The 11888-nt window shown below is 37.4% G+C and overlaps 1 protein-coding gene across 1 annotated transcript in view; it reads left to right on the top strand.

Annotated features, from left to right (window-relative positions):
- LOC107681921 (serine/threonine-protein kinase STK11-like) overlaps positions 1-11888 on the top strand; it is a 21177-nt gene that overhangs the window by 6138 nt on the left and 3151 nt on the right. Inside the window, exons 3-7 of the mRNA XM_016478294.1 lie at positions 3756-3839; positions 5345-5434; positions 7783-7915; positions 8059-8195; positions 10210-10337. Coding sequence (XP_016333780.1) covers positions 3756-3839; positions 5345-5434; positions 7783-7915; positions 8059-8195; positions 10210-10337 — 572 coding nt within the window. The remainder of the gene's footprint in view (positions 1-3755; positions 3840-5344; positions 5435-7782; positions 7916-8058; positions 8196-10209; positions 10338-11888) is intronic.

Below are 11888 nucleotides of genomic sequence, written 5' to 3' on the forward strand. Positions count from 1 at the left end.
AGGAATAAACTCTTCACAAACTATGATAGGTTGGTTTCAGAGTTATTACCATTGTGAATCTAGCAACGTTTTTTTATGTTTTAATTTTTAAATCAAAATGTAATTTAATGTACATTTTATAAGACTATGCTTAATTATAAGTTTTATTATCTTGGTGGTTAATGCTGCTGCGTTGACAGCAATCTTTCTGTCTTCTGACCAACATTTTTAAGGTCAAAAAACACAATCATGGATTTTCTTTTGCTATTAGATCAAATGGGAATGATTTTTTAGTTTTTGTCTACAAATATTTTTGTTGTCGAGTAGTAGTTTGGTCTCATATAAGCTAATGTAAGAGCCTGCAGTAATGCGGTTTGACCAGTGTGGCGCTGTAGCGCAAGACTGTAATTCAGCGCTCCTGCATGCAGTTCAAGAGAAGAAGACGCAGCGCTTCAGATCAGATCAAACGCAGCCGAACCTGAAGCTGCTGAGCGGCGTTTGGATGAATATGTAAATATTAACTGCGCACTTTCCTCTCAATAACAAAATAAACACAACAAAAACTGACAGCGGTGAGAAAGCAGCAGTTAAGAAAGCATCTGATTACAGTGATGTGGATGTTTGCACGAGCTCTGCAGTTCAGCGCTCCAGTAAAGTCCAGTTACCTCACGTTTATTTATATATAGCACTATAGAGAGCCTTAAATCAAGCAGCTTTACAGTATTAAACATGAACAACCAGAGTCAGTGTCGCTTTCAGTTAGAATTACAACCTGATTTTCTGTTATAAAGCAGCTCTGCAGTGTGGAGCTCGCTAATGATAACATCTTTTTATTAGTGTTAAAGTTTGGTTTGCAGAGATCGAAGCTTGATCTAGCTCAGGACTGTTATAATGTATTTTAAGAGAGATTATGTTGTGAATAAAATAGTTAATCCAAAAATAAATCGTCTCATCATCACTTACCTTTATTTAGTTTCTTATCCATATGACTTACAAAAGGAGATGTCAGGCAGAAAGATGTCATTCAGTTACTTTTTCATTTAGCTAATTAAATGGTGAATGAGAGAGTTTCTCTGTCATCTCATTTTGTGTGCCAATTATATATTTATTTGTATAAATTAATTGTATAATAACTGTAATTACATAATATGATTTTCAGAAGCTGAAGTGATTACCTTTATTTGTTAGAATATATATATAGCTCAATATTTTAACTAATTGCAAAAGCTGAATAATCAGTCTACTGTGCAATAAAGTGCAATAAAATAAGCAGTTAAATGTGTTTTCTGAATGAAGAGATGCTTTGGAAGCAAAACGGATCAAACTGACACGTGCATGTAGTGTTTGGTAGGGATGTAACGATTCACTCAACTCACGATTCGATTCACGTTTTTTTTTAACAAAATGAGATTTAAGACAAATTATATATTAAATGTGTCTTTTTATCATTGCTTGGACAAAATGCTGCACATTTCTTTGTCAAATTGAAATATAACACTATAATAATATACTAATATAGCACTTGCATATTATTGCTATTTTGTTGGTTTTGATTGCTTCTATTGTCCTCATGTTTTAGTCGCTTTGGATAAAAGTGTCTGCTAAATGACAACATTTAAATATAATGTAAATGTAAACAACAAAACTAAATTGAAATTTTAAAACAAGCCCCAAATTTTAATCACAATCCAAACAAAGATGCTGCATACATGGCACACGAGCAGTTTATAATCTAAATTAGATTGTATAATTGCGAAATATGAAGCAAAAACAGAACAGTTTTGTGAAACTATACATAAAAATATCTGCATGAAACCGAAACAGCAGACGCAATCGATTTTCAACCGGCTTGCAGTTAATCGTTAACGTTACATCTTTGGCCTGCAACGGTATCATTATAATATCATAATGTTGTGTCTCATCCAGTGAGCTTGACAAGAATGAAGCTGTAGTTTTAGATGAATTCTGTCGTATCGGTGAAGCAATCGGTGTGTGTTCGTGTCCTGTGCTCTTTTAATTTTAGTTCGTTTATTTCTACATTTGCTAACAGGCTACATTATTAAAATCAATAGCTGTAACTTTTAACATTATTTAATGGACCTGACTAGATATGAACTAACAATGAGTTAAACTAATGTTAACAAGGATTAATAAATACTGTAATGTAATCATTGTTAGTTAATGTTAGTTAATGCAAACACTAAAGTTAACTAATGGGATCTTATTGATGGACAAGTCAAAAGAAATGATACTATCATCACCTCAGGAAAAATAGTGATATTTTAGTATAATTCAGACACTGTTATAGTTTTTATTAATATTTTGAATTTGTTTATATTTTTACATTTTCTGTTGTTTAGTTTCAGTTAAAGTTTTATTAATTTTGTGTCGTTTTTATATGTATATAGTTTTATTAATTTTCGTTTGAGTTATTTTAGTACATCATGTTAAACTATATTAAAATAAACAATACTGCTTTGGCAAATATATATTTTTTTTATTTGTAATGTTTTATTTTATTTTTAGATAACATGTATTTTATTACAAATAATGGCTTTAATTTCAGTTTTAGCTAACTATAATAATCCTAGGGATGCACGATATATCGGCCACCATATCGGTATCGGCCGATAAATGCTCATTTTTTCTGTTATCGGTATCGGCCCGATAAGAAAATTTGGCCGATATCTTAAAGCCGATAATGCATTATTTCCATCGGCCAAAATTTTCATATCGGTGCATCCCTAAATAATCCTGATTAGAAGTCAGTCTAGTTGAAAATTCAATGCTGCAAGACTGAAGAAAAATCAAAGCAATTATGGTTTTCATGCTCCGTTTCTGTCGTCACTTCCAAATACTACAGAGACTGTAAAAAAATTTTTTTTTGAAGTTGTAAATAAAACGGATTACATTTAATAATTAAGAAAATACTATTTCAGTCTGTCTTATTCAAAATGTAATGTGTAATTCAGTGCTATTTGCTGTTTCTATGTAATGATTTGTGAATTAAACTGGCAATTTCTGCAAAAATCCTACACCAAATTTGTTCACTGCTGAACACACACATTGATCTCAGACGTGTTTGTGTGTGTGTGTGTGTGTGTGTGTATGTGTGTGTGTGTGACCTACTAACCGCTATGTTATGCTCGCGTTTTCTGATAATAATAGCTTTCTAGGACTAACCATTATTTGGATAATTGGTAAAAAAAAAAAGTTAAATATCTTAACCCTACTGTTAGACCTACCTGAAAAACTAAAAAGCAATTTATTTAATTAAATTTATTTTGTAGGGTGCCACAAGTTTGTTAAAATTTCCAAAGGGTGCCGCGACTAAAAAAAGGTTAGGAAACACTGGGTCAGATAACTCATGCATGTGCACTAGTGTGTGTTTGCATCAGCCTGCAGCTATTTTAGTCGAGTGGAAACACGGCCCGTCTCTGTTCTCAGAGCTCTGCTGATTACTGCACTGCTCTCTCACGCTTTTCATCATGTTTATTTGAATAATTTCATGATTTCTCTTGAATGTTCACTATGCAAATGTTTGTGTCAGTCTGTTGTAGCACAACCTCCTAAAACCTTACATTACTTTACAAACCAACTGGTTTAGTGTGTTGACAGGCGGTGATCAGTTAGGCCTTTAGTATTTTCATCCCATAAATATGTTTAGGCCTGGATCAGTGATGCATGTTGAATGATCTGTCAGTGTTTTTAGGATGCGTTCATTGATGGAAGGTTTGTGTGTTTAATAGATGTGTGTGTCTTCTGTTGTTCTGCAGGGAGATTCAGCTGCTGAGACGATTACAGCACAAAAACATCATCCAGCTGGTGGATGTGCTGTACAACGAAGAGAAGCAGAAAATATATCCTTTTACACAGAGTGTCTGAGTGTGTCTGAGTGTGTCTGAGAGTGTCTGAGAGTGTGTGAGTGTGTGTGAGTGTGTGTGAGTGTGTCTGAGTGGAATGCAGCGCGCCTAAATGGAGCACGAGAACAGAACAGACGTGCGGGCATACAAACGTAACGCCAGGTTCACACACTCCATCTGTGGTGCGTATTTTGTCCGCGCCCATGTTAACGGATCAGAGCGTTCACACTGCATGTGATTGCGGTCCGGCAGTGCGCTCCAGGAGCAGTGCGTCTGCAGCAGTCATGCTGCGATCGTTTCCGCGCGGAGTCTATTTCTGCTGTGCTGGACGAGCTGAATTAAAGTGACAGAGCATTATTCGCGGTAGAACATGGATTGACACGGAAATTTAGTAATTACACCATAAATGCATATAATTAAAGTCTACTGTTTCACAGTTAACACATGGCTTTTTGGACTGTGTTAAAAGAGAATCACTCACCATTTCTCGGCTTTCGCGATGTGATCGTGCGCCTCGTTGATCTTCTGCGCGTTGAAATACTGAAAAAGCATTTTCAGAAACAACGTTTGGATTTGAAATCAAAATTCTCTCACACTCGCACAGCCCTAGTGTGAGTGTGAGAGAGAGTGTGTTTGAGTGTGTGAGAGAGTGTTTTTGAGTGTGTGAGAGTATGCGTGAGAGTGTGAGAGTGTGCGTGAGAGTGTGAGAGTGTGCGTGAGAGTGTGTGTGCGCGTGAGAGTGTGTGTGCGCGTGAGAGTGTGTGTGCGCGTGAGAGTGTGTGTGCGCGTGAGAGTGTGCGCGCGTGAGAGTGTGCGCGCGTGAGAGTGTGCGCGCGCGTGTGTGTGTGTGTATGTGTGTGTGTGAATGCACATGGATGCATGTGTGGTGCAGAAATGCGGTTCTGTCAGCTCAGCATTCAGCCTCTGCTTTGCACTCACTGTCTTAAACCAATAGTTCAGCCAAACATTAAAATGTGCTGTAAACGTGCTCATCCTCAGGCCATCCCAGATCAGGATGAGTTTGTTTCAATAATAATCCACAATAATCCACAAGTAATCCACAGCACTCCAGTCCATCAGATAGTGAGAGACAACAGCAGATGCACCTTTTCACTGGAGGAAGAGTTATGGATTATGGACTCTATGGTATTTGAGTTAAAAACGTCTTAATGCTGGATTTGTTTCAGCTTTTGTCTTCTCCAGATGTTAACTGATGGACTGGAGTGCTGTGGATTACTTGTGGATTATTGTGATGTTTTTATCAGCTGTTTGGACTCTCATTCTGACGGCACCCATTCACTGCAGAGCATCCATTGAGGATTAAGGCAACAATTTTATTTTATTTTAGTTTCTAATCTAATCTAATCTAATTTACATTTTATTGTATTTCAGCTTCATTCATTTTTTTAATAGTTTTATTTGGCGATGATAAACCTGTGTTGTGTAAGGTCACTGAGTGATTGGCTGTTGCTCGTGTGTTCGCTCCTTGACCGCTGCTTCACGTATATGGTGATGGAGTACTGTGTCTGTGGAATGCAGGAAATGTTGGACAGCGTTACAGAGAAGAGATTTCCTGTATTTCAAGCTCACGGGTGAGACACGCAAACACCAGACATCAGATAAACACACACACACAAACACACGCAAACACACTCACACACACTCTCTCACACACACACACATTCACACACATTCACACACATTCACACACATTCACACACATTCACACACATTCACACACATTCACACACATTCACACACATTCACACACATTCACACACATTCACACACATTCACACACATTCACACACATTCACACACATTCACACACATTCACACACATTCACACACATTCACACACATTCACACACATTCACACACATTCACACACATTCACACACATTCACACACATTCACACACATTCACACACATTCACACACATTCACACACATTCACACACATTCACACACATTCACACACATTCACACACATTCACACACATTCACACACATTCACACACATTCACACACATTCACACACATTCACACACATTCACACACATTCACACACATTCACACACATTCACACACATTCACACACATTCACACACATTCACACACATTCACACACATTCACACACATTCACACACATTCACACACATTCACACACATTCACACACATTCACACACATTCACACACATTCACACACATTCACACACATTCACACACATTCACACACATTCACACACATTCACACACATTCACACACATTCACACACATTCACACACATTCACACACATTCACACACATTCACACACATTCACACACATTCACACACATTCACACACATTCACACACATTCACACACATTCACACACATTCACACACATTCACACACATTCACACACATTCACACACATTCACACACATTCACACACATTCACACACATTCACACACATTCACACACATTCACACACATTCACACACATTCACACACATTCACACACATTCACACACATTCACACACATTCACACACATTCACACACATTCACACACATTCACACACATTCACACACATTCACACACATTCACACACATTCACACACATTCACACACATTCACACACATTCACACACATTCACACACATTCACACACATTCACACACATTCACACACATTCACACACATTCACACACATTCACACACATTCACACACATTCACACACATTCACACACATTCACACACATTCACACACATTCACACACATTCACACACATTCACACACATTCACACACATTCACACACATTCACACACATTCACACACATTCACACACATTCACACACATTCACACACATTCACACACATTCACACACATTCACACACATTCACACACATTCACACACATTCACACACATTCACACACATTCACACACATTCACACACATTCACACACATTCACACACATTCACACACATTCACACACATTCACACACATTCACACACATTCACACACATTCACACACATTCACACACATTCACACACATTCACACACATTCACACACATTCACACACATTCACACACATTCACACACATTCACACACATTCACACACATTCACACACATTCACACACATTCACACACATTCACACACATTCACACACATTCACACACATTCACACACATTCACACACATTCACACACATTCACACACACACACACTCTCACACTCACTCACTCGCACACTCACATACACGCTCACACTCACTCACTCACACACACACACACAAACACACTCTCACACACACACACGCTCACAAACACTCACATGCACGCTCACACTCACTCACACACACACACACACACACACTCTCTCACACACTCACACGCACACACTCTCTCACTCACTCACTCACACTCACTCACACACACACACACACACACACTCTCTCACACACTCACACGCACACACTCTCTCACTCTCTCACTCACACTCACTCACACACACACACTCGTCACTGAAAACTAGTGACTAACCCCTGAGCCTCTGTGCGTCACTATCAGCCGCTCTGATGGGTTGTAAAATTTCCATCATGTCTATTTTTAGCCTTTTGACATTGGTTTTTATTTCTCACAGATATAATATGTGTGTAGATTTGTGTTTGGCATCTTGATGTAGATGGAGTCTGTTTTAACTGAGCTTACGAATTAGACCTGCAGTTTGTTTTTCAGACCCTTAACATGTTTAAGAACTGAAATCACTGACAGGTTTGAGTCTAAAGAAACAGGTACATTCTTAATCCTCAGAGTTTGAGAGCGTTACATCGGGATGCATTACTGGCAAGTGTTTTTCAGAGTTGCTGAGCTTCAGCTGGTCTTTCACACATCAATCACACGTTTGTGTCTCCGTTGTTCTTCCCATGTCTCTCTCAGGTACTTTTGCCAGCTTCTGGATGGTCTTGAATACTTGCACAGCCAGGGAATTGTACACAAAGATATTAAACCAGGGAATTTGCTGCTCACTACAGACGGGGCGCTGAAGATCTCAGACTTGGGTGTAGCGGAGGTGAGACGGCCGTCTGTGTTTAATCAGCACTCTGAGCTCATTTAAGTGATTAACCCCGTAAATCCTGATATGTGACCCTGGAGCACAAAAGCAGTGTTAAGTCGCTGGGGTATACCGCTTGATCTCTGACCTTTGACCCCCAGGCGCTCCACCCGTTTGCGGAGGACGACACGTGTCGGACGAGTCAGGGGTCGCCAGCGTTCCAGCCTCCAGAGATCGCCAACGGCCTGGACACGTTTTCAGGGTTCAAGGTGGACATCTGGTCTGCTGGAGTCACACTGTGAGTTCCTTCAGTCACTGTCAGAACAGCTCTGGCTCAGGCCTTCAGAAAGCCCTTAGAGTTACGAGTCATGAAGAAACCATCAGCTGCGAGGAGAGTCACATCACAAACTTTGAATTAATGAGTTGAAGGGAAAAAAAGAGTTTGAAAATTCGACAAAAAGACAAAGATGCAAGACTGCGAACTTAACAGCTTTAATGAGGGAAATAATTAATTTATTATTATTATTATTATTAGAAGAACGGATATGAAATTATACAAACATCTTCAGACATTGATGAGCATCTACGTAACACTTTACGAGGCTAAAACAAGATCATTTTTTAAATAAGAAATAAAATCAGTACAGAACAATAGTGATAAATTAATAAATAAACCCAAAACATTGACAAGCAGACTAAACTTCATCAGTAGAATCTCCAATTAATTTCTCATATTCTTTTAAGAAGAATTGTTATTTTTTATTATTTGTCTTTTTTTTTTTTTTTTTCTAATTCTAGAAAAAGATTTGAGAAGTGAGTCTACCTCAGTCAAAAAAATGTGAGCGTAAGACGTGAGCCCAAACATTCTGTTTACCAAACAAAGGAAAGAAATTAAGGGTATTAGTACACTAACAAATAATATCTGTTAAATCAGCCATAGACGGTGTTAAATTAGACCAAAACTTCTGAATAAATTCACAATAGAAAAATGTATTCTCCAATCTATGTTGTCCATTGTGATTAACCTCTCGGAACAACTTTATTATTTCACTGAAAAATCTGAATTAAAGTGATGCACAAGTATTATATCTATAGTCATCTATTTCAGATAAATGCTGATCTTCTGAACTTTCTAGTCATCAAAGAAACCTGAAAAAATTATACTCTGCTGTTTTCAACATTGATGATAATCAGAAATGTTTCTCGAGCAGCAAATCAGCATATTATTATGATTTCTGAAGATCATGTGACACTGAAGACTGGAGTAATGATGCTGAAAATACAGCTGCACATCACAGAAATAAATTACAGTTTAACACATATTCACATAGAAAACAGCTGTTTTACATTGTAATAATATTTCACAATTTTACTGCTTTTGCTGTATTTCTGATCAAATAAATGCAGGCTTGGTGAACAGAAGAGACTTCTTTAAAACACATTAAGAAACAGAAACCTTTGACTGGTGTAGTGTAAGTTGAATTAAAGTGAACAGATGGGTTCAACCAAAGCAGATAAGATCGATTAACAAGCTTTTAGATCACAACACGTCTGTCTTCAACGTAGGGCTGGGCGATATAGCAAAAAAAATTATCAACGATATAATGTTTCATATCGTTCGGTATCGATAATTATTGACATTTTTATAACCTTTTTTAAAACAGAGCAACTTAATTTTTTTTTTTTTTTTTAACCACTGTATTTTTAAATTAAACTAATTTTTTGAGACAAACAACAAATATATTTTGTTTTAACAATCAAACTAAAAATTAAACATCTAATTTCTAACGTTTTATATGCAGATTAAATAGGTCTTAAGGAAACGTTTGGCTTCAGGAGGGCGCAATGAGCAAAATAATGCAGCACATTAAGTTGTCAACGCATTACGTCTAAATTAACTCAAAAATCTAATATAACTTCGTAAATTGCATACACAATTATGAACAAAACAGCATCATGTATTGATGCATTGCTTAATACAAAGAACCGAAGCGCCGATCACACAGACTGCATTTAAAAACATATGAGACGCAGTGAAAAAGAATAAACCTCTACAAATTCGCGACGTTTTTTCTAAAAGTTTAAACTGTTTTAACATGGCATGGCTTTCTATACATCTCTTCTGTGAGACACGCAGCAGTCATATTTGTCCGTTTAGAAAATGCGCTGAATATGCGCTCTGTGTGAATGGCTTGGTTTGTCTGCGTCACTCATAGCACGTGCCTATATCGTGCGCTATATCGATCACTTGCTTCCTCTGACTGTGTTTTCTGCTGGGCTTTAAGCTGAGAGCTGTGTGTCTCTCCTCACAGATACAACATAACCACGAGCCTGTACCCGTTTGAAGGGGACAACATCTATAAGCTATTCGAGAACATTGGGAAGGGCGACTACACTGTTCCTGAGGAGTGCGGCCCGCTGCTTTCAGACCTGCTGAGAGGTGAGAAACCACAGAGCTCGTTTGACTTCAACATGTAGTCAGATTTATTTGTGTGGAGCTTTGCACACTGCACACGCTTTCAGAGCAGCTTCACAGAAAGCCTGACTGATCCTGAGTGCCAGCTTTAGCACTGGCTGATGAGACGATATCTAACGATATGAGTTGTTGTGCTTTTGGATGTCAGAATCAGAATGCAAATAATTTTTATGTAATACTGTGGTCAAAGACGCCATTTGAAGCTAAACGCAGACGTTTAAATGGACAAACTATGAATGAAACCTGCTATGATTACCCTACTTTTAAAGCATAAATTTGAGTTAAACAATAGGTCTATATAACATTCACATAGGGGACATATGTGACCCTATGAGGGTCAATTTTTTGAAATTGCGATTTATGCATCATCTGAAAGCTGAATAAATAATCTTTCCATTGATGTATGGTTTGTTAGGATAGGACAATATTTGGCTGAGATACAACTATTTGAAAATCTGGAATCTGAGGGAGCAAAAAAATCCAAATATTGAGAAAATCATCTTTAAAGTTGTCCAAATTAAGTTCTTAGCAATGCATATTACTAATCAAAAATTAAGTTTTGATATATTTACGGTAGGAAATGTACTAAATATCTTCATGGAACATGATCTTTACTTAATATCCTAATGATTTTTGGCATAAAAGAAAAATGTATAATTTTGACCCATACAATGTATTGTTGGCTATTGCTACAAATATACCCCAGCGATTTAACACTGCTTTTGTGCTGCAGGGACACATATATGTATTAGCCCTACAGTTAAAGCATGAAATACTATTTAATCCTAGAACATTTTACATAACATTTACCTATTTTATCTCACAATTCTGACTTTTTTCTCCTAGTTCGAACTTTATAACTTGATTCAACTCAACAATTGTGAGTTTGTCAATTCTGAGGAGAAAAAGCCAGAAGTGTTGGATTATAAACTCATGATTCTGAGCCGAGGGAAAAAGAGAGAATGAGGAGTTGATTTTTCTTACCAGAATTGTGAGATATAATCTTGGAATTTAAAGAAAAAAGTCAGAATTTTGAAATATAAACTCAAAATTACCTTTTTTATTCTTTTATTCCATGGCTTGAATAGACTGCTATGTTAAAACTGACATTTTCTGCCACCAGATAGGCTCCGCCCACAAAAATGTTATCGCTGTTTGCAAACACTGAAATTGGTCTATTATATATAGTATAATATACATTAATGTCTATATAGATATGTATATATATATATATCTGCGAGTAAATGCATCCTGAGTTCAAGTTAAAGACATGAAATTAAAGTTGAGCCCATTTACTTGATGAAATGTCCTGTATCTTATTGTGCACAATCAGCATTGTTTTTCATTGCTGTGCTGTAGTTCATAGGTTTGACCTTTAGATGGCGCCGTGACATTGATGTTCAGTACTGATGCTGGATCTCAAGCTCAGAGCAAACACTCATGAATACACACACACACACACACACACACACACACACACACACACTCTCACACACACACACACTCACACACTCT

Source organism: Sinocyclocheilus anshuiensis, unplaced genomic scaffold, assembly GCF_001515605.1.
Source record: "Sinocyclocheilus anshuiensis isolate Anshui unplaced genomic scaffold, SAMN03320099.WGS_v1.1 scaffold2198, whole genome shotgun sequence".
In the NCBI taxonomy this organism is placed as follows: domain Eukaryota; kingdom Metazoa; phylum Chordata; class Actinopteri; order Cypriniformes; family Cyprinidae; genus Sinocyclocheilus; species Sinocyclocheilus anshuiensis.